The sequence below is a fragment of the Myripristis murdjan genome, chromosome 14, assembly GCF_902150065.1.
Source record: "Myripristis murdjan chromosome 14, fMyrMur1.1, whole genome shotgun sequence".
In the NCBI taxonomy this organism is placed as follows: Eukaryota; Metazoa; Chordata; class Actinopteri; order Holocentriformes; family Holocentridae; genus Myripristis; species Myripristis murdjan.
In genome coordinates this window covers 28,522,809-28,547,857 of record NC_043993.1, presented here as the reverse complement: position 1 = coordinate 28,547,857, position 25,049 = coordinate 28,522,809, and the positions used below count along the sequence as shown (strand labels likewise).

Genomic DNA, 25,049 nt, shown 5'->3' with positions numbered 1-25,049 from the left:
GTGAAACATATGGCCTTAGTGAAGGAGCCAGATGAAGGATAATCCCTTTGGCAGTCCAGTCCAGTACACACACACACACACACACATAATCTACTGCTAGGATCGCTGCACTGCATATGGACTGGTGAATGTGACATGATGTGATAATTCAACACAGACTAATACTAAATCTTGGCCAGTGAAGCCAACATGGCTGTGTTCTTGCTGCCTTTGCATCCCTGTTTCTATTTTTCTGTTCGTCTAAATGTTGCTCAGCGTTTCCAAACTTCACTTCTTCCTGAATACAGTTTTATACCAGTAAAGGACCTTCCAAAATTCCCAAATTTCCATCCAGGATCTCAGAGGCAGGGACTTCATCTCTGTCAGAAAGCGTACATCAGGCAGGCTGATTGAACAAATCCTGATGCTTTCTCTCACAAAGATTTAGCGTTTTGTACAAAGGGCAGACACAAAGCGTTGTTTGGGGAAAAAAAGATCCACAGAATGAAAAAAAAATTATCTTCCACCTCACATTTCTAGTTCCTTTCAATTTTGATACCACATCCTGGGATCATTTAATGCAAAATACTGATCTTGGCAAGCTTGTTTTCTGGTCCTTTGCACCTTACAAATGAAAGACAGCAAAGCACCTGTCAGGTGTTATTTACACATTCCTCTGCAGACCACAGTAAGACACACACAGGAGGCATGGTACTTCAAAAAGGAGCATTTTGTACTGTTTCGAGGTGTGAAATTCACTCCTCCTGCACACAAGGTGATGGAGAGGACGGCGTTTGACCCTGGAGTCAGTGGTGAACCGCACTGACGAGCCAACTGCTCATCCGTAATAATCACACCACTCAGGTGAGCTTGGACTCAAGCATCTAGAGTCCAGAGGGAAACATTAAGGATTTGTATTTTTACGTCTGGACGGCCATCCTTTGAGTTTGTGATGAGAAGCTGTTATCAGCGGCACCAGCACTGCTTGTCTTGGTTAATCTCCCCAAACAGATGAGAGCCAAACATCTTCCTGCTCTGCACAGCCATGAAGAACACAAGGGGTTAATCAGCGTCTGATCGGCAGGACCTGCTTCACTGGCCCTTCACTCTGCATTGTGTTGTTGACAGCAGCGTTGTTTTGTTTTGTTCTGTTTGCTCATTGATTCTTTCAATTAGGGCTAATAACATCCATGCTCTTTAACCCAGTCAGAAATGATGCTTTTTAAGACCATGGCAGAAAAAAAAAAAACAAATAATTTCAGCCCCAAACAGTCAAACGCACTATGGTTGCATACTGTTTTTAATAATGAAGAGACAATTATTCCTCAGCTCACACAGGACGAGTGCTGCTGAGCCAATTCAAACAAAAATGGTCAAATCCTTGTATGATGTAAAATTTTGTTGTTAAACTTGACTGCAATCAATTACAAACATTTTAATTCAAATTTCTATTACACATTTGTACTTCATAGAAAAATTGCATATTGCATCTAATAATTAGTGAATTTAGACAAAATTCAGCAAGCATGCAAGGACTAAACTATGCACGTAGCAATGGCATTAAAAATCATTCTTGTCGAATTCTTACTAAAATTCAAGTTATTCACAGGTCAAAGCTTCAATTAGTTCAAGTTAATAATGAACACAACAGAGTGAAATCTCAAAATAAACTTTGCTATGCATTGTTAACTACATTTTGGCTAATGCAAACTTTGTCTAACACTCTAAAATGGAAAGACAAGCCTATGAGGACAATAATCACTTTATAAAAATACAAAAGATGTCCTAGAATGTAAAATGAATGACAAAAGAAATAAGACAGAGAAGGGTTTGGAAGGCAATCAACAATTCTTTAAATAATAGGCTGAATATTGTGCATATTTACACTTCATTATCACTGAATGATCAATTAAACAGTCTGTACAAAGTTGCTATGGTGTGTATTATTTGGTAGGACTTCAGCCGTCGGAACATCCTGCAACATGTGAAATAAACATCTGCTGTGAGGAACACGGCAGCACAGCTCCTCTTCTTCCTAATGACTGTTTTCTCACTGTCTTGCATCCTGTCTTTGTGTCTTTCTGGCCTTTTCAAAACACACTGGGTGAGAACATCCCAAGGGAAGTATCTCATTATCTTCTTCTCTAATGAGAGGAAAGGATGCGCAGACAGGAAGAAAACTTTTGAAACTCAACAAAAGTCATTTGAAGGATGCAAAATAGTGGCTGGACGGCCCTGAGGTAAAGTGGGAAAACTATTAACAGACAAACAACAACAGATTCGCATCTGCTCGGAGAGGAGGTGTCCTGAACATCAAGGAGTTATCTCCAATTATATCTCAAACCCAAATAGTGATCTATTTATAGCTGAATACCATCTCTAACCTTCAAACCCTGAATAATTTGGACTCAAAATTGATTCCAACAGTCTGAAGCGGATAAATCAATAATTGTTACGGTGCTATTTCTGTCCCTTCTCCTCGCCTGCAGTTTCTATGAGGTGCTTCTGTAGGTGTTTCATTAATTGCTCTGGCACAGTCCCTAGATGTCGAAGGGCTTGGTGTTCCTGGCAGGATACTGAGCTCTGTACTGGTTCTCCATTTCTTCAACCCAGGCCATGTTCCAGTCCCACGCTGGCACGGGCTCCGGCTCCCCCAACGAGTCGCCGTCTCCACGAAATGGAGGGAACAAGGCACTGAGCGGGGAGGCCGGCGGAGAGAAGTCTGAACAGAGAAGTGGACAACATGTTGATATGCATGGCAAGAGCTAGTGGAGGGATTATATAGGGGGGGGGGGGGGGGGGGGGGGGGGGGGGGGGGAAGAGAAAGAAAATGCTGTTGCCTTCAGAGTCCCTTGTGTTTATTCAAGTAATAAGTAAACATTTCAAGACCGTTCAGGAGCCCCTTTCAAGTTGACTCTTGGGGGAAAAGAAAATTTGTAGGTCTGTTTGAAGTAGCTGCCCATCATGGAAAACAGAGCAGAGCTATTTTAATATGTTTGAGGCTAAAAAAAAAAGAAAAAAAATTCCTATCACCTAATTTCTGGATTCTTCCAAGTATGCTGCATCCAAAATATACATTAGCGACTCTTCAGTCATCAGGAAAGGTTTCAAAGCTCTATATAGAAAATGTAAAAAAAACTGTATTTTGCACTTGTGAATGCACCCTGCTCAATTATCTCCTCAAACATCTGTGCCAGGGTTGTACAAAAGCACACTGAATCTACATTCTAGTACAATGAATAGTTAAATCAGACCCTGTGTGCTGGTGAGGCAGAATTGTTGGGTTGAGACACCACAGAATGCTTGGCTGCATTTTTTGGAAGCTCAAGTCCAACATGGCCTTAAAATGTTCACAATGTCCTAAATACCTAGCAAATAGCTTTAAAATGTTCTCTTAATGAAACGTTTTGGATAAATGTAATATATAATAAGTGACAGGTTATTGACTAAAGAAAGTAGTGAAGCATCTCTGTTCCCCTCAAGGATCCAGCTTACGCTATGGCCCATTTAACATGAGGTCACACGGACAAATGACCTTGGTCTGAACACGATGCGTACAATTCTCCAAACCCTGAAGAAAAGTCAGCAGCTCTGACGCCGACAGTTCCCATGGACGGGAGAGGATTCAGTACACTTTCAGCTGATGCAATGTTTTTGATTCGAATTATTAATATTTAATGTCAGCCATTGAGAGATTGCATTATGAAGTCTAGAAAATATGATTTCTACTATGAGGCTGAGAGTGCACTGCTGCATGTGTAAAGGGATTTGGGAGCACTACAATATATATTTTTAAGGTGTTAAATGAAATCTAGGAGTTTGAGATAGGAGGCAATGATACTAGGCGTTACCTCCACAGAGCTGCATAAGTTGAACTGCTGATGTTTTTGGCACTATACCAACATTTTTTTTTTTTTTTTCTGGGCTAAAACTCAAGAGTGGGTGAATGTTATTGGATGTTTCGTGGTGCTGTACTTTATTTCAACTCTTCATATGTCGACTAACTCACGACCCCTGCCCCTCCCTCCCCTCTGCTCTCCACTGCATTGCAGTTTTCAAACTCGTGGGGGAGTACAGAGAGACCAAACGGGGGGGAAATGCTGTGTTTTAAAAAAAAATACCTGATGAGTAGAAAACATCCAAAACTGAAAAAAAAGCATATAGAGCAAATCTGAATGCTGCCTACAGAGGGAGAGTGGAGTGACTGATGAGGTGACACTGGGAAAAGGATGACTCATCTGGCAGTTCAATTTGCTGAAAGCTCCTAAGTAATTGCTTAGTGCCACCCTAGATATTATGTTAAATGTCTGTCTACTGCAACACAGACACACGCACGACTGTGGGAGACTGAAGAATCTCAGACATGCAAGGTCAAAAGTCTTAAGAACGCACATGAACACACTTCCCTCCACCCCCCACACACACAATGTAAAACTGCAATTACTCCTCTGAAATACTGTAATACCTCAATACTGATTTTTAATGGCTTGTAAAAAGCAAAATGAAACAGCAACTGAAACCAAACCGCTATTTTATGATGAGCCTCATCTTATGTAAGTTTGGCAGATTTTCTGTGTCACAGGTCTTCTGGGAAGGTTGCACAATACCTGGGCTTCAACAGCAATGATCACTGATAAACTGAGTGCCCCATCTAGTGGACAAATGTGGTAAATACAGGGGAGTCCACTGTTGAAAATGAGTTCAGTCAGTTCTCTTTTCTGTCAAAAAAAAAAAATCCACAGCCTAACAGGCTCTTCGGCTTATAGACATGGTTTTCTTTTTCTTTTTCTTTTTTTTTTTTTAAATTCCATTTGATTTTAAAATTCCATACTTTACGCAGCCCTGAAAATGCTGAATCCATTTAAATCTATATCTGCTTTACTTTCTTTGCTGCCCTCCCAGTCTGTACATCATTATTATGACAAACACTCTGCAGCAAATTGCTTTTTTCCCAGACTTAGCGCAATTGCCAAACTTGTGAAAACAAAAAAGTATCAAATTTAATTTCCCTGTTTATACAAATGGCATGACAACTGAGGAGACATTCTTTGCCTGCTTACCTGAGAAAGAGGCTCCGCTTATGGACTCAGCTGCCACAGCCAGGACTCGGGCAAAGGTGCCGGTGTCGTTCATGTACGAGCTGTCCACCGAGCTGATGAGGCTGGTCCGGGCGCTGGCCATGTTGCTGTCCACGACCGAGCCCCAGGTGTTCCACAGTGAGCTGTCCCACTCGCTGTAGCAGGACGAGGGCGTGCTCTGGAGGCGGGCCCGTCTCGAGCCAATTAGCTGAGCCTCCTGCTCATGAACAGCAGCGTTGTCCTCCAGCTGATTGGACGGCAGCGGGCCACAGATGTAGCCCAGGGTGGGGGAGAAGGGATGTGACAGGGAGGGATGATACTGTGATGGGCCACTGGAGAGAGAGTGTGTGATGGAGTGGACAACAGTTAACATCTTTAGCCCTGAGGAGAAAATCTATAAAGTCAACTAACCAAATGCCAGTCAACACTGTAACTTTACCTGTGGCTCTCAGGTTTTGGACTGAGCTCCAGATATTGGGTGACTTCCTGTGATGTTAGTGTGCTGCCCTGCTCCTCATCCAGTGACATGCAGTAGGAAGCAGTGGACAGGCGGCTGTATGAAGGGCAGCTGGTGTTCGTATTGCTGTGTGTGGGTGCTGGGTGCCCAAGGTGGCCTGATGCTGCACACACCGACTGGAGGGACCCCATGTCCACTGTCAGCTTGGTAGAGCGGCTGGAGCTGAGGGGGACAAAAGACGTACGGAGGTAAGAGGCCGAATCAAGTTGGTTAGTTCCTGAATCCCAGTACCGGGCGTCGGGTTCTGCCACTTGGTTCTTGGTTTCGTGGTTTCATACTAACTCTCCTTATCTATACAATCATGTATATACTTCAATCTGTATATTTCATATTCATTACCATCTGTATATTTCACATCTCATATCTTTTTCTTAGGTTAGCCTTTATTGTATATTTTTAGTTTTTAGTCTTTATAGTCTTTATTGTAAATATTTAGCCTTTATTTTATTTTATTTTTTTTATTTAACTTTATTATATGTTTCTACTGTTGCTGCTGGAACACCATGATTTCCCTGGTTGGGATCAATAAAGTATATCTATCTATCTATCTATCTATCTATCTATCTATCTATCTATCTATCTAAAGTTTTTAACCTAAGAGGAATTCGCTTTTTGGGGGTAAGATCAGCCATCTGGTTAAAACATAGCTGTTAAACTACGGTGAAAATCATCCTTGTGTCAAAATCATCGTTCACTCTGGTGGTCCAAGGTAACAAACCATATGCCACCTGAGATGAGAGACAGTAAGAACTTGTTTCAGCTAAAGCCGAATGAATAGTAATGTCAGGCCATGTGTAGAAGACTGTCAAAATTTACATGAAAAACAAAACAAAAGTAATGTACTGTTTTGATGTATATATGACTGCTTTCCCTGTTAAATATTACTTGGCTAGTGAAGGGAGACTGTATGCAGGTAAAAAGGTGGATGAATGGTTGCTCACCTGAAATATTCCAAAAATACACCTGGTTGCATCAGCTGCATTGAGTTACTGATATTTAATTTCTAAAATGTATGAACTTACAAGTCATATAATAAAATACATTATTGATCTTTTACTAAAAGTCTTCTTAGTTTTGATAATGCTACTCACATGATACACTATATGGACATAAGTATTAGACCACCTCCACATCACACCTACAGGAGCTTTTATGACCCCCCATTCTAAATCCACAGGCATTAATATGGAGTTGGTCCCCCTTTGCAGCTAGAACAACTTCCACTCTTCTGGGAAGGCTTTCCACAAGATTTTCTCAGTCTCTGTTCATCCCAAAGGTGCTGAATGGGGTTGAGGTCAGGGCTCTGTGCGGGCCAGTCAGGTTTTTCCACACCAAACTCAGCCAGCCATGCCTTTATGGAGCTCGCTGTGTGCACTGGGGCTCAGTCATGCTGGAACAGAAAAGGGCCTTCCCTAAACTGTTCCCACAAAGCTGGAAGCAGAGAATTGCCCAAAATGTCTTGGTGAGCTGAAGCATTAAGATTTCCCTGGCATTCACCACACCCAGACTCGTCCATCAGACCGCCAGATAGCGAAATGTAATTAGTCGCTCCACAGAACACGTTTCCACCGCTCCAGAGTCCAGTGGAGATGTGCTTTACACCGCTCCATCTGACACTTGGCATTGTGCTTGGTGATGTCAAGCTTGCATGCGGCTGTTCGGACATGGAAACCCATACCATGAAGCTCCTGGTGAACAGTTTTTGTGCTGATGTTGATGCCAGAGGAGGTTTGAAGCTGAGTCAGCAGAGCGTTGGCCACTTTTACACTCGATGTGCCTTGGTGCTCGGCAACCCTGCTCTGTAACTTTACGTGGTGCTGCCACCTGGTGGCTGAGTTGCTGTGGTTCCTAAACACTTCAACTTTGCAATAATACCGCTTACAGCTGATGGTGGAATATCTAGGAGGGAAGAAATTTCACCAACTGTTGCGATGGAGACATCCTATTACATCGTTATTACAGCACCACGCTCAAGTTCAGTGAGCTCTTTAGAACGAACCAGTCTTTCACAAATGTTTGTAAAGGCAGACAGCATGGCTCGCTGCTTGATTTTATACACCTGTGGCAATGGGACTGAATGAAACACCTGAATTCAATGATTAAGAGGTATATCCCAATACTTTTGTCCATATAGTGTATCTCTCAACAATGACAGTATATGATTCTGAGTTAGCATTACACACTGATGCTAATAATCTACATTACTGGAAACTAAATTGATAAAAGTAATTTACTACTAATATTGGATTGATTGTAATTGTGCATTGAATGCATTTTGTTATGAGATCCCAGTTCTAATACTAGCAAAAGTCGAAAAAAAGCTGTGGAAAAAAAATAATGACATGCATTTAGGCTTCCTGGAAAGAACCTCAGCCTATTCTGTTGCTGACTGAAAGGAACACAGTCTATTCTGTTGTGTCACTGTGTCATTTTTAGCAAAGATTTTCTTATTTTAAAAAAAACAATCTCTAATTCTCTGTAATTCTGTCTCCAAACTGCTGGGCAGAGTGATGGCCAGTTCATGTTCAATTCATTTCAAATGTTAACTGGACAAGCAATTTACTGTTTTGTTTTTTGCTTGTTTGTTTGTTTTTGTTTTTTTCCCTCAATACTCTGTATTCTCAGCAACTGTGGAGTAACTAAATAATTTCTAAAATTCTCCAGGAAGATGCATGGATCAATCATACCTCTCTACAACAACCAAACATGTAAGCCATGCAAAGATTGCTGGCAATATTCTCAACTCTCTAAAAGAAGGTATTATTCACTATTGCTTGTAGTTATGTGTAAACATTAACATTGGCTCTGCAAATTAACCATTAGTAATGTGGTTAATAAATGTCTGAATAACTACTCAAAAAAACTGTTTGTTAAGGTGACTTTGTGGTGCTTTGGAGTAGAGTTGGAGTTAAAAAACTTTCACTTCAGTTTAAAATGTTGCTGAACTGACATGAACTCACACCAGATCCTTCTTTGTTCAGGTGGATCTCCCTCTAGCCTTGTTGCTGTATATTCATCCATTATTTGTGTTCACTGCTCTCCAGACAGTGTTACTCAGAAATTTGTGCGTCAGCTGAAAAGCCTCTATTACAAACCACCACCACCCAGTCTGAGCTTTGTGTGTACCCTCTGCGTGCATCTTACCCTTCATCTGAAGTGAGGCTGTGTGCATCCGTGGTGTCATCAGTGGGGATTGGAGGAGGGGAGGGCAACATGTCCACCAAATGCAGTGATGCAGAGTAATGCAGGACACGAGGGGAGCCAGCAATTTTAACAGACTCTGGGTGTCCACCTGGGCAGGAACATAGGAAACAGTTAATAACAGCATGTAAGTGTAATGTAGTAAAAGGGTAATGGGTTATTCACTAACAAGTAGTGTTAGAAAATCACTATTTCAATTTTAGTAAAGATATTCCAGTTAACAATTCATCTCCTCAGAAAAATTTATCTAAATTATCTAAAAACTATAATCCACCAAAATTTGCAGAATCTGTCATTGTGTCCTCTCACACTGAGCTAGCTTAGATATGAAATGGCAGAAAGCTGACTTTTCCTATTTTATGTTTAATAAGTGAAAGTATCCGAAGAACATTAGCTATCAGTTAAGTATTATAATTATTTTTATGAGTAACATATGAAAATTACCACTATTATATTTCTTTTGCAATAAGTAATAAGTAATGTTATGATTTTTTAAAGGAATGTGTAGTTCATTACTTTTTAAGGTAGAAGCCAAACACAGAAACAAATATAGATCAGTTCTCCGCACTGTTTCGCACTAAGCTGAGGGAAAGAGCTGGTGTGTGAAAAGTATTTTTAGTGTGGAGTATTTTCCCCACCAGATCGGCTCGGTGGCAGCTGACTGAGCCTCTGTTTGTAGGCGTAGGCTGGACAGGCCTGGCTCCTTGTTGGCATTAAAGGGACGCTGCTCACTGCGTGCAACTCTGTGGGGAGAGAGAAGAAAGTTATCCTGATGTTGGAGGATTCATGTTCTCCCTGATGGTCTAGTACAGAAACGTCCCATTAAATTCATCACTGCAAATTAAACAGCGTGCAAGAGTTTATTTGCACCTTTTGCAGGATACATGTTATCATACTGTATATCCTACAACATTTGCTTTATTCTCATACTTCATTCTCTGATCTGGTTCATACCAAATCCCCTAAATCCTGTCTGATGGTGGATCCTGTGACATAACCATGTTATGAGTTTATGTCAGGGCTTCCACTGTGGCCCTAATGTAAAATTCCTTTTCTAGGTCAGGGTGTTTTCATGACCTAAAAAAAATGTTATTTAAAAATGTGTCATATTTGTCAAGGAGTAAACAGTCTGGTTTGCTGTGGAGACAAACAGGTGAAAATCACAATCTGATGCGGTGAATGTGTGAAACAAGCTGAAAAATGTATTCTGAAATATTCATATACAGCGATCCATCTGTAAAATTCATCATCAATTCATCATTTCCCCCAATTTCCAGTTGCAGAAAACACTTTTAAAATTACATGATATTCCAGATATTTTATAGCCACTAGGAACCCTGCAATGTGGCTGTGTGCACTGCCAAGATTTCCCTATGTGCTGAAGTTCTGCTACATCCAAAACCACAGTAACTTACGCCAGAGACAGACAAAGACAACAAGGATTATGAGAAGAGGAGAAAAAACTCCAACAGTGGTATTTACATGATAATCACAAGTACTCACTACTATTCACCTTGCTTGCTGTGGCTCTTCTCCCAAGACTCCATCAGCACACCCATCTTGGGCTGGCAGCGTATGGCCTGTTTCCATGGCAGAGCATCACGGCTTCCAGGGCTCGACGTCTTTGCAACAGGCTGGGTGCATATCCGGATGGTCTCCGCTCCAGGCTGATGGGGCGGGCCATGGGGCATCTTGGGGCAACGCCCGGGGCTGTTAAAGGTCTTCAGACCATTGCCCATCAAATCCACATAAAAGGTGCCATAGACGCCGCAGCTGTCGGACACGATGGGGCCAGCGGAGTCCAGGCTGCTGGGGTCCTTCTTGGCTGTAACAGGGAGGCCTAGTTACACAAAGAGCACAAGAACAAGTACAGACTCAGTTCCACCACAAATCTGTGGTGATGATTTATAGTTGTCCCTTCATACGTGAAGATGATTGTGGGAGTGGTGTGAAAAGTCACACCTAAGGTGTGAAGATGTATTTTTTAAAAAGCGACATTTTGTTATTTTAGTGGACTAAGGCACATGTTGACTCTGCTTGTCAGTAAAGATCAGACAGTTTACAGAAAACTTTTTCTCTTGCACTGTAAACCATAATATGCACTGATGGCGCACAGTTACAGAGGTGTGTTTCTGTGACTTGATCTGAATATGTTGTTTGATGAGGCAGAGACACAAACGGACACCAAATTGCATGGTATTTGCATGGTATTTGTATAGACACACCCCTCTCCTGCACTCCACACATTTCAGTGCAACCAACATCTTGAGGGGGCCACGAAATTACGAAATGAAATTCCCATTGGCATGACAACAGAACCTAAAGAATCTAGTACAAAGACTGCAGTACATCACATTCTCGTGTAACGTTGGTCATTTTTACCCTCTTCTTCTGTGCTAAGATCAATACTCACTGGTACTCCTGATCCCTGGATGTTGCTGTCTTTGAGCCCATAACCCCTGGTACTTCTCATTACAATGGGCCGGCCTCCATGCTCCAGAGATCCATGGGGAGTCTGGTGCTGCCATCCTGTGGAAGAGGTAGCCAATGTCACTTTGAGGAAAATACACAGTTAATAACAGTATATGATAACAGGTTCATGGTAATGTAACTACAATTTTGTTGAGCTACAATGTGAATTACTCTCTCTGGTGAAAATACTGTAGCGGTTTTCTGTTGTTCACTGAGAAAACCACTGTATTATTGATAAGAAAATAATAAATGATGAGTCCTTGTCCTTGAATCTTGGCTAAAGGTGCCAGAGGACACCACTAGCTACTTTACATCGCCATTTAATCCAGTAGAAGCAAAGTCAGTTTCAGGATTTGAGGACTTTGCCTGAGAAAATATAGCTTTATTTGGGTTCCTGGAATCCAAAATGAACAGAAAATGGATTTGGCTTGGCTGTTTACTTTTGAAATCATGCGTGAGTGGGTCTGAGTGATATTAAGTTGTTAAACTGCTCTCTGTTTTCTAAGAAATGGAGTGACATTTTGTATCATCATTTTATAATACACCATATCCATTGTCAACAAGTTATGCCAGGTTTCTTGATTTTACCTGTGTTTTATGATGAGATCTTCACTTGCTAGTTTGTGCAAACCTAAGAAAATACAGAGAAAAACAGCTCTTTGGTTGTTATGAAATAACAATGAGTCAAGTTTAAAGTCATCTGTTCAGGTTTACCACACCTGCAGGCCAGGTCAGTGGGCTTGATGATGAAGGCAACAGTATATCATGATAAGAAGTCACCTCTACTTACCTCTACCCTTGCTACACCCTGGCCCCAGGTGACCTGTCCTGGTGTGGCGTCGAAAGAGGCAGACGGCTGTGGCCATCAGGACACACCACAGGAGGGCGCCAACGCTTCCAATCAACACTGGGTCCCGGAGGACGGCCATGACCTGGGACATATTCCTTTTGTCGCTGTCTGACTGGGAGGACCCACCATTTTTGGCGTCTGAGAAGATAACAGGAGGGAGAGGAAGAAATGTAGGATTGGCGGTAGAAAGAAGAAGCAGGTAGATGAAGGCCAGGTGTGAATTTCCCAGTCTGGGATCAATAAAGTATACCTATCTATCTATCTATCTATCTATCTATCTATCTATCTATCTATCTATCTATCTATCTATCTATTTTCTGCCTCAAGGTGGTTATCCTACACTGATGTCACAGACTGCTGAAATTGTTTTAAATTACTAAAAGAAAAACTATTCCAAAGTGCTGGGCTGCTCACCTATGACAAATCCACTGGGGTCACTTTGTACTCCTGGTCCAGCTCCATTGACGGCTGCAACAGTGATCCAGTACCGTTTCCCTGGATTGAGATTTGAGATGTCCAGGCTGTGCCGGCTGCTGTCTACTGTCCAGTTCTGGTACTGCTGCACTTCTGACTCCACACACCACACCTAGACAGAGATACACACTTTTAATCCTTGAGTTATCTGGAAAAAATGTTATGTTCACTTCTTCTCTACTTTATTAAAAAGTCACTCTTGCCTCTAATTTGTAAAAAAATAAATAAACAAACAAATAAATAAACAAATAAATAAAAAATTGCAGCATTCTGCAATCTTACAATCATCTCTATATCTAGGTGGCAGCTTGTTGGAAACATGTTAAAATTGAGAATATAAGAGGATATTTGTATTATCTGTGTTGTTCTGCAGTGATTACCTGGTAGCCCTGTATGATGCCGTTGTGGGTTTCATGAGGAGGCGGCTCCCAACTCAAGTGGACTGTGTTATTCTGCTCATGGCTCACCATTATGGAGACTGCAAGAGGTGAGGCACTGGGCACTGTGGGAAGACGGCAAAGTTTGCCATTATCATCTTAGCTTTACTGCTGGATTATCTGCATGCATCCACAATGCAATGACTGAAATCACTCTTGGAGCATCCACTTCAAGTTCACCACGCACTCTCAAACCAAACACTGAAACATTTCTTACCAATCTCAGGAACTCTCAGGTGCCTGGTGTTGCTTTCTCTTCCGTACAAGTTGCTCCCATACGGACGAACCTTGAACTCATACTTGTAGCCTCTTTTCAAAGGGCCAACGTAAGTCTGGTAGTTAGGCCGTGTCACCCTCTTTGCTGCCCAGTCGGAGCTAGCAGGCAGCAGAGAGCGGTAAAGGACCTCAAACCCATCGAGGTAATGTGGTTGTGCAGGGAGGGACTGGAGCTGGACAGAGAAAATGTAGAAGTTTGCTCATACGCATATAGTAACCTGTGCAAGCTGGTCTTTTTATAACAAGACCACAAAACTGTTAGTAAGGCAAGCGACAAAAATCACAAGCATTATATTCTCTTATACTATGTGCACCCAGGTTATGCTATACAAACTAGTGTTAACATACCCATTAGGGTATAACACATTTATTGGATGACTGATATACTGGGACAGTATGTTACTTTTTTGATTACGCAAACTGTCTGTGTCTACCTACTTTAATTATTTTCTAGATATTTCTTTAAAAAGATGATTAATATTGTTTGACAGTATCTCTCTCATTTTTCAATTCTGCATTTATATTTTTTTTGTTCATTTTATTTAAACTTTTCATGAAACCGATATCTACTCTAGCAATAGTTTTATTGTTACTGTTATTGTTATTTTTTTGCATAGTGATTTTCAAATGATTATATACTGATACTGATACTGAGTTTTGGTACTAAATATTGTTTGTTGACAGCTTTTGTTATAAAAAAAAATATATATATAATAAACAGTTTCGGTCAACCCATATCGCTGATACTCTAGTACTTGTAAGTGATCACTGAGGCTAGTGGTTTTCCAGTACCTTCCACTGTACTTGGGACATGTTGGATCCAGGGGCCATGATGGTGACATTTTCCAGGGCCACTCGCAGGGCCGACAGCTCTCTGTGGAGGTCTTTCTGTTTGGTGCTAGCCGCCTCTGGAAACACCAAAGAATTGTTTAATTGCCTGGGGATGGACATTAAAGAAAGACCTGTGAAAACTAATTACATACCAAACTGTCAGGTCTTCGAGTGATGTGGGAGCTTAATTAACATATTAAGTAGTATTTAACAGCTAAACTGTCTTAATTGTGGCACTTTCTGGTCAGAATCTAGGAGTAACCACCACTGGGAAATGGAGGTGCTTCATTTTCAGAGATTTGTGCACACATTTTTGTCATTCGGATCTAGCTTTCCGATGCACTGGTTTGATTGAGTTTGGCTGAGTTTTGATTGTGTTACCTGAGAAACATACAAACACATGGGCTGCTGCGCTTTAAGGGGACCTATTTTGATTGCTGGAATAACTGGCTCCTTCTTCAAAAGGAGCAGCAGGTCTACTCTTAGGTTTGTCTCTTTTCCACAGCAGTCAGTGGTAATGGCCTGATTCAGCTCCAGAGCTACCTCATTTCAGCTCCACTGTCTTCCTCCTACAGTTTTGAGACACCCGGGGAAAGTAACAGCACCTACCTTTATGCTCTTGAGACGAGGTTAAATCTAGACTAGATAACCATGGTGTGCTATTGGATACAATTTGTTTTCACAGTGTATTTGCTCCTTTAGACAATACAACTATCAGACGATTAATATTTACCAAATTCACTCAAATTTACCTATTAATAACATAAAAATAGGAATTTCACTGTCTTGGGACTCACCTGGCTACATTTAAGCCTGTTCACCTGAACTCAATGTCACCTGAACCAGGGATCTTTCAATCATAAGCAACCGCTACCAGTCCCATTATTTACAAAATTCAAAGGTATTAGTGATTTCTATTTCACACACATGGTGAGTGAATGAGACAGTGACAAAGAGCAGGCATTGTCAACACTGCTCAGTATTCAGTCAGTCCATCAACAGTGTGCACTGTTTACCTGCAGTCTTTGGTCTTTCAAGTCCACTACCTCACACACAAGATGTGCTTGGGCTATTGTGATGGCAGTAAATAGCACGGTGAAGATCTATTAACCAACTAGCAAACCTCAGAAAGCAGCATTACAGCCATCAAAGTAAAGTAAATGTGTTTTATTGCTGAATTATATCCACTGACGATACAGAGTAGCAAAATGGGCATTTATTAATATGAAAATGATATAGATTATTACTTCAAAAACTTTCAGAGTTGGTCTCTTATTCAGTGACAGTGGTGCTGCAGGACGTGTTAACATCATCAGCACAGGCTCTGTTCTCTTGTTTCTGCTTTTGTGGGGCTTGTTAATGTTCACAAATGCAATCTGGACTGTCAAAGCTCATTGCAAAAGGATTGTAATTAAAATCTTCTTCATCAGCTGACTAATGCTTCAGGCCATAACATGGTTGAATAGACTGACATTCAAACCCAATATGCCCTTCTGTTGTGGCAGCATCATTACATTGCCATTTAAATATGGGATGTTTTAAGCCCCTTAATATCTACATTTCCCTGTTGGCTAACAAGATTCCACTTACAATTAAAACTGAGCACTGCACAGCATATTTGATTTTATGATTTTTAGGGTTCAAAGTTAATTCTGTTATATCTGCACAGTTACATAGCGAGACATATATAGGGAAATTTTTCCCTCAGACCTGATTTGATTTTGGTGAACGTGAAAAAGAACAGAAGCAGACTCCCTAAAAGAGCTTTTGACCGCACTCTAAGAGCGGATTTTGACTAACAATCAGCAGCAATGTGGATGGCATGTTTTGTTCTTTATGCTCAAGAGATTTTGCCTTACCCTCAACCAGTAGATGTGCACTGGCAGTGACCACACCGACATCATTGACAGCAGTGCAGGTATACTTCCCTGCATCTTGTGCTGTCACATAGTGGATCTCAAGAGTCTGGTCTGGATTCACCAGATACCTGTACACACACACAGATTTTTTGTCAAGACATAAGCAGAGGAGTGCACAAAATGGCACAATTGCGAGACATTTCCGTAGCCCACTGGGTGATAAAGTGTCATGGCCAGTAAAGAAAATGCAGGCTGAGACTTGAAAGCAGCAGTTGGTCAAAGGAATCACTAACACACAGAGCATCAGAGCATCTTGGTAATGTTGTAGTTTAAGAAGTGGTGGAAGGCAAAGGCCCCTCTACATGTTGGTGCAACCAAGTGCTCCTTCGTAAACTGCAATCTAAATGTCAAGGCCTTGCTAAATTCAAGGAAAATTAAGTGTTAATAAAATTTTAAAGCTTTAAATCAAACCAACCAGATACTGCTTTTTGTTTCAATTTCTTAGAATACATTACAGTGCAGCATATTGGACCTTGACCACAAATGCAGTATAGCACACATTATAATACACTGTGTCTTTCAACACACTTGGCTGAACTGCTAGTTGTACAAATAGACTAACAAATATTTCATTGCATGTACCAACAAATATTCCATAAATCAACATTAATGGGGTATTAAATGGACTATAGAGATAAAACTGGTATTGTTGGGCTTTGGTATAGAGTACCTGCCATTTGGCAGTGGCCCCTGTTCTCTGCTCCACTCCACAGCAGGTGGAGGGTCTCCTTTAGCCTGGCAGTAGAACTGGGCCGACTCCCCCGTCCTCACCGACACATTCTCTGGCTTCAGCATCAAAACAGGTTTGGCTGCAGTAGGAGGGAAGAGGAATTTAGCACTGCACTATAAATTTTTGAGCTTATGCACCTGGTGTAGTGTTGTCTGAAGTAATTTTACTCCAGCACATAATCTTAACACCCTAGGCTTCAATTAATAAAGGTTTTTGAATTACAAATACTGCCATTTTGGGTTTGCAACTGCCAACAGACTATAATTTGTGCCATTATACAGTATCTCTAAATTTGGCCATGCTCATGCTATAAAATAGCCAAAAATACAAGTACTAAGCATTTCTCCCCAGAATTTGATGATAATGAAGATACTATTACAACTAAACAATAACAGAAAATAATAAAACGTTAATATTTGGAATCCCATCAAATTGTCTCATTAGCACTCACACTGATTAATACCATAACTATGCTGTCAAGCAAACTCTAGCTGTTATCTAATTTTTCATAACAGGCCAGTGGTGGCCTGCCAAATTGTCAAACTGTCATAATGGTCTAACTGCCACATAGTACAAAACTAATTTGTAATATAATTCGTGCATCAGCACAGATGAAACTCTAGTCCACACAAGACAATCTCTTAATCTTCTATCTTTAAGCACAAGTGTTATGGTCCTATCAGCAACAAGTTGTAACACGTATAAGTCACGTATAAAGGGCATACATATGTGGATTAGAAACTAGATACCACTTCACCTAAGCTTGCTGGCAAATTTGCTCTAGGAGCAAAACATGAGACTATTTAACTTAAAGGAACCAGCAAAGACAAAAGCCAACCAACATCCAAACCACTGTGCAAAAGCTAAAACAAAGCTCTCTGAATCAAGTGTGTATTTTTCTGTGATGGAGTTGCTATAATTTTGTTGGCCATGGGGTTAAAACCAAAGTTCTGGTCCAGCTAAAACACTAGAAAACACACAGCAGCAATGATGTCTTACCTAGCACAGACAGACGAGCGGCCCTGCTCTCCCTTACACCCACAGTGTTGGAGGCCACACACACATACACACCAGAGTGGTTCCTCTCTGCTGGAGCAATGATAAGCTTGCCACTCAGCACCTGAAACACAGGCACACAAAAATACAGAGCTAAAAATCACAGGAGTTACCAGTTCAGTGGCAAGAGGAATGATCTAAAACCTTAAACGCAAATATGTTGTGTGGTTGTTCAGTCATACTGCAGCACTGTGAAAACCAACACTTAAAATTTTAAGTTCTTATAGCCTTACTCACTTATTAGTAATGTGGCTCTCCCCATAGTATATTATAAAATATCTGCTTTGTATAAGCTTGTGTAAGAATTTATTGTACAAAAACAAGTAGTATCAAACAGATGCAAGTTATGTGAAGATAGGATATTTTTCAGGGCGAAATCATAATCATCATGTTTTCCTTATAGATGTAATAGTGTAGTTTATCCACTATTGACTGTGCTATTACCATAGCACAGACGTGCTGACACCTGATTGAGTGGGAGGGCTCTTACAGTGTAGTGCTGATCAGTGGTGTTGATGGGGAGGCCGTCCTTCCTCCAGGTAACATGAGGTTCAGGGTGTCCCACTGGGGGACCGCAGTTCAAGACAGCCATCTCCCCCTCTGCCACCTCCACATCACTGGGCTGCACACTGAACTCCTCCCGCAACACTGGAACAACACAGAATGATAGCTGGGCTCAGACTCATGTCACTTTAAATAGAGTATATGCAGCACTGGCCATGCATACATTGTCCAACGACCATCGATCCAATGGAAACAAGCAGCAGGGTCTGATATACTGACTCAGTGCAGAAAGAGATCTAAAATTCAGAGAGAGAAACTAAATGTCAACTGAACAAGATGATCTCGTCCCATTAATAATGACATTTCTGTCAAGTGCTGTGAATTTTGAACAAAAAAAGTATTAGATATTACAAATTACATGTATTTTAATCAGCTGGGTTGAGGTTTAAAGTACAACAAATAGGCACACATTCAGCCACAGACCCCTGTTTGATATGGTTTGGTCCCTGGGTCCCTTATGTTGGTTTAGTACTGAATTATAGAACTGTCTACAACATTTCTGCAAGGTTCTGATGGGCAGATATTTTTAACATGATTTACTCAAAATTGCTAGATATAGCATGGTTTCTTGATTGAAATAAATTCTGCTTTCACTTCAAGCAGAATAAACAACAGTTTTGTGACAGCTTTCCAAATCAATACATCGTAATTTAGATGAAAACCCTGGGCTTGACTATTGCCTGAAAATTCCAGAAGTCAGATGCCTGCAGGATCACTGGATGTATAAGAATTGCCCACGATATAATACCATACCATACAATCATGAACAATGAGCAGAGGAAAGTTAAAAAAAAATCCAAAATGGCCTGCAGTAAACTACAGTATGTGGTTCTGAAAGCACACCAAGAGACGTGCTCCCAGTGGTGTCCTATTTTACATCCCTAAAAACACCACTACAATATAACACACAGTATGTGCACAGCCATAAAAAAACATGGAGTGTACTCATTAGCAGTTAGAAAGGCAGACAGTACACCACTCTTTCAAGCCCATTAGCCATCATTAAATTGAAAACATCTTTTCACAGTCCAACTGAATGGCTGATTTAATACAAAAGCTGAGAGGTACAACAAGATGTTAGACTTCAAAGTGCAGCCAAAAAAAATGTGTGAACTGCAAAGCCTGCAGGAAGACTAGCTGCTGCATGAAGAACACTTAATAGGGATCCTGATAAGTAAACAGCTGGGGTTGGAGGTCAATTACCAACACTGTTTGAGCTCCTCCTCTCCAGCAAACATTGACATTGGACCCCTGCACCCTTCTGTCTCTGTCATCACAGACATCTTGATCATTCTTCTGCGTGTGTGTGTGTGTGTGTGTGTGTGTGTGTGCATAGGGTTTGGGGGATTTGTTTTTCATGCAGGTGTGGGGGTTGCAGGAAGCAGCTGCAGGGAATCTGACTTGCAGGAAGGGGGTGTAGATACAGTCTACCTCGAGTAGACAGCATCTCGTCCTTTGGGGTGTGGGTTCATAGATGGCTTGTGTGTATGCATCACTGTGTGTTTGCATATGTTTATCTTTTTCAAGCATAATCTATGTTACTGGCATTGTTAAGTTTTCCAAAACTTAAAGTCAGGGCAGCAAACAAAAGGCACTCTCTAAAATCTTCTCAGTCTGTGGTGCTGGGTATAAGGCCCATTAGTTATCTTCAAGAGGAAAGTGAAAATATTCCCACACACGGAAATACACTCTGCATCTTTATTTGTCAGTTTTGGTCCTCTGACCTTTCTTAAGACATTTCATTAATGTGTTAAAAGGTCAGAAGACCCAAACATTGACAAATAAAGATGCAGAGTCTATTTCTGTGTGGGGGAGTATTTTCACTCCAAATGATGTTTACATGGTGTTTCATGGCTAATATTATTTAAGTTAAGTTTTAGAATAATAGCCTAATTATAAAAGTACTGCAAATGGAAAAGACTAGCACATCAGCAGAGTCAACAGAGGTTTATTAGAAGTGTACAGCTAAAACTGATGAATTTCCGTGGCTGGATTTCATAATATTCTCTCTACACATGTTGGTCCACTCAGAAAATGTGACGTTAACGAGTTTCGGGAAAAGTCTAGAACATTCATCTTTACACTTACTCCTATTACATGCATGTAAACACACATCTTACCAGATCACTTAATTTAACAATCAAGCAAACAGACAAGCCATTCTGCAGTAATCCACTATAATTCCCATATAGGCTCCAATTTTACCTGCAATATATAGTGATGCGTTGCGACTGGTGGCCTTGCCCGCACTGTTGCGTGCTACACAGGTATAGATGCCCTCATGTGACTGACCCCGCCTGCCTCCCGATGCACTCAGGAAGAAGAGGCTCCCGTCTGACAGTATCAAGGCCTGCGACTGGCTATCTTCCATGACCGTCTGCAGGGGCTGGCCGTTGCGCAGCCACTCAATGGTGGGCTCGGGGCTGCCGTCCGCCCGGCAGGAGAGCGTGGCAGGGTTGCCCACTTTCACCACCACGTCAGAGGGGTGGTGGATGATGCGAGGCGCCGTCTCCTGTGCATGAACCCTGAAACCTGAGGAGAATATAATAGAGATCAACAAGTGTCCAAGTGTATGTGTGGCTACAAAAGTAGTGACATTTTGCATTTAATGCTTGTGTTCTGGTTCAATATTGTCAGATTCACTCAAGTTTCCCTTAAAACTTTAGAGGAAAAAAACTAAAGATTATTTTCGACTCCTTCCTTGGCTTTAACTCTGTATCTTTCCTTTGCATCTTGTTTTTATAGTACATGGTTATTCCATGATCACACAGATATTGTAAGAGCACTAAGGCCCTGACTTTTGCATTTTTGATTTTTGCTTGCTTGTAATTGTGGTGATATAGGAGCTAAAGTCTATTGTGGTAAGTTACCCTATATAAGAGTGTATATATTGTTTTCAAATGTTTTTTTCAATAGGGAGGGGCCACACCCAAACAGCAGCCCACAGCACCAGATAACACCCACTCAGGGTCATTTGAGCGGCAACAGAACACCCGCAACAAACAACTTTAAGCCCTGCTTCCAGCAAACAATGTCTATTTGCAGCTAGCAGCACTGGAATGCCATTGTTTGAATTTCCCATGGTTACTGGATGACCACACTTAAGGAAATGGGGGGACTATGATCGGCTTCCTGCACAGGAAAGGAAGCTCAAGGGTCTCAGGAACGTCATCCCCAACAAAGGCTGAATGGAACTTCCCCCCATCAACACCATATCCGCAACAGAACAAAAGACTGTCATGAAGAGTAAATGTGCCACAACCGACTTTTTGATTGTCATTTTACTAAAAGGAACATTTTTTTTTCCAATAGTGTTTTATTTCCTGTTATTTCATGTGATACTCGCTTGTTGTTTACATGAAGAAACATGACTTTTCAAGATCATGACAGATAAAATCACCACCATCAGTCTGAATTGTTTGAGATGGCTGAAAGAAAATGCTCTGGAGAGTTATTCGAAAGTTCATAGTTTTTCCTCTGAAGTCCAGTTGATTAGGTATTGGAAAATGACAGTCCATATAACTTCCTTTCAAATGAACAGGAACAGAATGTCATAATTTGTCTTTCCTTCTGAGAATTAATCAAAGTTAATCAAAGAGCAGAGAAATGTTAGCAAATCTCACAAAAGCTACACAACATGTAGAAGTAAGATGTAAAAGGCCACTAAGCCAAATAGGATTTGTGGCGACTGGCCCTTTAGGGATGCTGCTCTCCCTCACTCTCTCACACACTCTCATCTACCCAAAGTGCGTGCCCTGTCGTGCCAAAATAATTCAGAACCATACATAACTACGTAAATCTTAACAGAAATTAAAGGCTGCAAAAAGGCAAGAAATAACAAAAAAAAAGAAAAAAAAAAAACTGGAAAAAATGTCAAAAGTTTGGTGATTATGGGTTGTAAACTTTTTAGATGTCATCACGCAGTACATTCTTTTTTCTCCACTGAATATAATCCCAATATGGCTAAATTTCTTGGCCGCACTTCTCAAGATGCTCTTTCACTATAGCCGGAAATGCCCCGAAATTACAGTTAACAATAGCCACTTTAACCTCACTGTCATTGCATGTGTTCAAATTTACAAAGAGTGCAGCCAAAATACACACAGATATAATGTAAACAGTACACCAAATGTTAGCAGCACCTACTCTGTGTGTGAGGTGGATTAACCAGCTGCAAACATGATTATTTATTCATTTCAGATGTTAAGTCCATTTGAATTTATGTAGATAAAATATTAAAAAGTCATTCAGATACTACTTGCCTATATCTTCCATTCAAAATGTAATCTGAACATCAATTAATCACACTAGGTAAGCACATACATCATTAACAATGGATAAATTGAAGTTTATGACAGAGGCACCCTGGGGCGTCCCTGTCTCCTCCAACCAGAGTTAATGTCCACCACACTTTCACTTAGGTTCACTACACAATTTTTCAAATGCATCATAAAAGTACCGCTTTCACTTTGGGCAGAGTCCATCTGAAGTTTGATATGCTCACTCTGATCATTACTGTCCATACAGTGGTCAGGCCAAGTTACACAATGCTCTTACACTCAGTAACACAGACATTACACATGATCAAATCATAATCATCAGTTTTAAGTTTAAAGCAGTTTTAACTCCACACTTTCACAATCTGAAACCCACTTGCGCAGTGTTATCAGGGCTAAAAGTAATGTGTGGAAAGAACACATCACTTCAAAACCTAATACCACCATAATGCCACATAATGCCTTTTTTTTGTGTGTGTGTCAAATCAACAGGTCATTTGATTAATCCAAGCAACAAGTACATCTTTGGTACAAAAACAACGCTGTTTTCTCCAAATCACATTGAATCTACATGCAGTAAAAGGCTGTGATAGTTAATTAAAATGTAGACTTGTTTATCAGGTTTTATTTTTATTGTTAAAGTCTTGCCCTAATGACAAAAAAAAAAAAAAAAAATCATCATAACAATCCTGTGTCTTACAGTATCTCTATGAGGGCGACTTTATATAGATCCTATCTCATGCTATATTTACTCATATGGTGTAACTACCCTACTAGGACGTATAATTTTTGAGTGACAGCTGTGTACCCTGTTATAATTTATTTTGAATAAATAGATAGCTGAATAAATAAATCCACAAATGAACAGATTAATTATCACTTCAGAACGGCCGTCATAAGTTATTCAGCGCTTGTTTACTGTCTGTCTGATTAAAGATGAAAAATGCGTTTAGTGTCAGTGTGTACGACGATAAACAGTGAAAATATTAAAGTTGGCAGGAGAAACAGACAGTCAAGAGAAATGCTGTGAGCCAAAAGAAGTCAAACTTACCTGCCAAGTTAGCAAGGACTCCAACAACCGATAATATTAATGTAATGGTCATTGTTGATATTTTTCCACACCAGCTGATAATTAGCTAGCTTATTTCTTAGGTAAAGTGTTTATATGCATCTTAATTAAACAAAAATACACAGTTCAGGGGTCAGTTCAAGATCTTTTTCGCTTTAGCTAACGATGAGGCCGAAGGTTTAAGTTCCATTTTTTTCCTGAAAAAGTCCGTTATAGCTGAAAAGTAAAATGAAAATGTTTCCACATTGTGACAATCAGCGCAGCCAACTCACTTCACATCCTGCTGAGCGTCACCGACGTCAAGCTGCACGCAATAACATTCAACTTCCTGTCGCCTGGATTTTCAAAATAAATGCATCCTCAACATGATACAGTGAACAAATGAAATCTTTTTCAAATTTGGTATATTTATGTCCACTCCAATTTTTGAATTAATAATTAAACTGACTTTAAGATACTATTTCATCATTTTACACACCACAGAAGCTGTTCTATTGTATTCAAAATATGATAATTAAAGATTTTATCTTTAAGCATAGTCATCCGGTGTTTCTCTTGCTTTCTATGGTGAGCTTGATGCAGATTTGGATCAGAATAGAGCAATGTAGTTTCAAAATACACACTGAACTAGTCAGTTTTCATCCTAGCCAGTGAGATGAAAAACTTTGTTTTATTTAATTTTATTTATTTATTTATTTATTTTAATAATGTACAGGATTTGATGGTTTATTGTGGCTGGTGAACATGTAGAACAATTAGCTTTCAACTCTTGGAATTCAGATGGACTATTACAATAAATACAAACTCCAAGTGAAAGTGCATTTCACTGAAAAGAGGGAGTGCCAAATAAGCATCCAAGGTACACAAGCTGTTCATGTGTCCGGACCCAGCTGGACCTGGCATGTTTGGCACTGCAACTGATTCAAATTTTGGATTTTTGCCACTGATTATAGCACTCCTCATGGTGTAGGTCTATAGAAAGACATTATTTTACTGCTGAAAATGGGCAACAATCCCCTTTAAATTTCAGTTGTCCATTTTACTATATGACCTGGAAGTTGTATAAGAAAATCATCTCTAAATGTTGAAAAAGTAGTGGTGGTTTTTTCCTCCTTTGTCAGAAATCACACGAGAAATCCATGTACTTTTGCTTATTAGCTTTACATTAACCACCAAGTATCTAATATCAAGGTCATTTTACTGTAGACAGGTGCAACCCATAGCTGATTGCAACAAGTTTGTACGTTTTCTCATGAAGTTGTCGGAAGTAATTTTGGGAAATGTTAGAAATGTCTGCCTTGAGTCGAAGTAGATGACAC

At 40.4% G+C, this 25,049-nt stretch overlaps 1 protein-coding gene across 1 annotated transcript; it reads right to left on the bottom strand.

The window, feature by feature from the left end:
* Positions 1-1,246: 1,246 nt before the first annotated feature.
* Positions 1,247-23,846, bottom strand: robo4 (roundabout, axon guidance receptor, homolog 4 (Drosophila)). The gene is made up of 19 exons (XM_030067993.1): positions 23,713-23,846; positions 20,590-20,916; positions 18,311-18,468; positions 17,764-17,884; positions 16,705-16,843; positions 15,975-16,102; positions 14,077-14,192; positions 13,226-13,457; positions 12,952-13,073; positions 12,512-12,683; positions 12,038-12,235; positions 11,836-11,878; positions 11,189-11,304; positions 10,289-10,615; positions 9,414-9,518; positions 8,719-8,866; positions 5,497-5,736; positions 5,040-5,389; positions 1,247-2,701 (listed from the first exon to the last, which is right to left on the bottom strand). The coding sequence occupies exons 1-19, from the start codon at positions 23,762-23,764 to the stop codon at positions 2,520-2,522; spliced, it is 3,276 nt and encodes a 1,091-aa protein (XP_029923853.1). The 5' UTR covers positions 23,765-23,846; the 3' UTR covers positions 1,247-2,519.
* Between the last annotated feature and the right edge of the window lie 1,203 nt (positions 23,847-25,049).

Bases quoted from the DNA above. Each gene is read 5' to 3' on its own strand.
- robo4 (XM_030067993.1), bottom strand. From the start codon at position 23,764: ATGACCATTACATTAATATTATCGGTTGTTGGAGTCCTTGCTAACTTG. The intron at 11,879-12,037 runs GTAAGTAGAGGT...GTATTTTCTTAG, and splicing joins AGGGTGTAGCAAGGGTAGAG to GTTTGCACAAACTAGCAAGT. The intron at 11,305-11,835 runs GTAAAATCAAGA...CCTCTTCCACAG, and splicing joins GATCTCATCATAAAACACAG to GATGGCAGCACCAGACTCCC.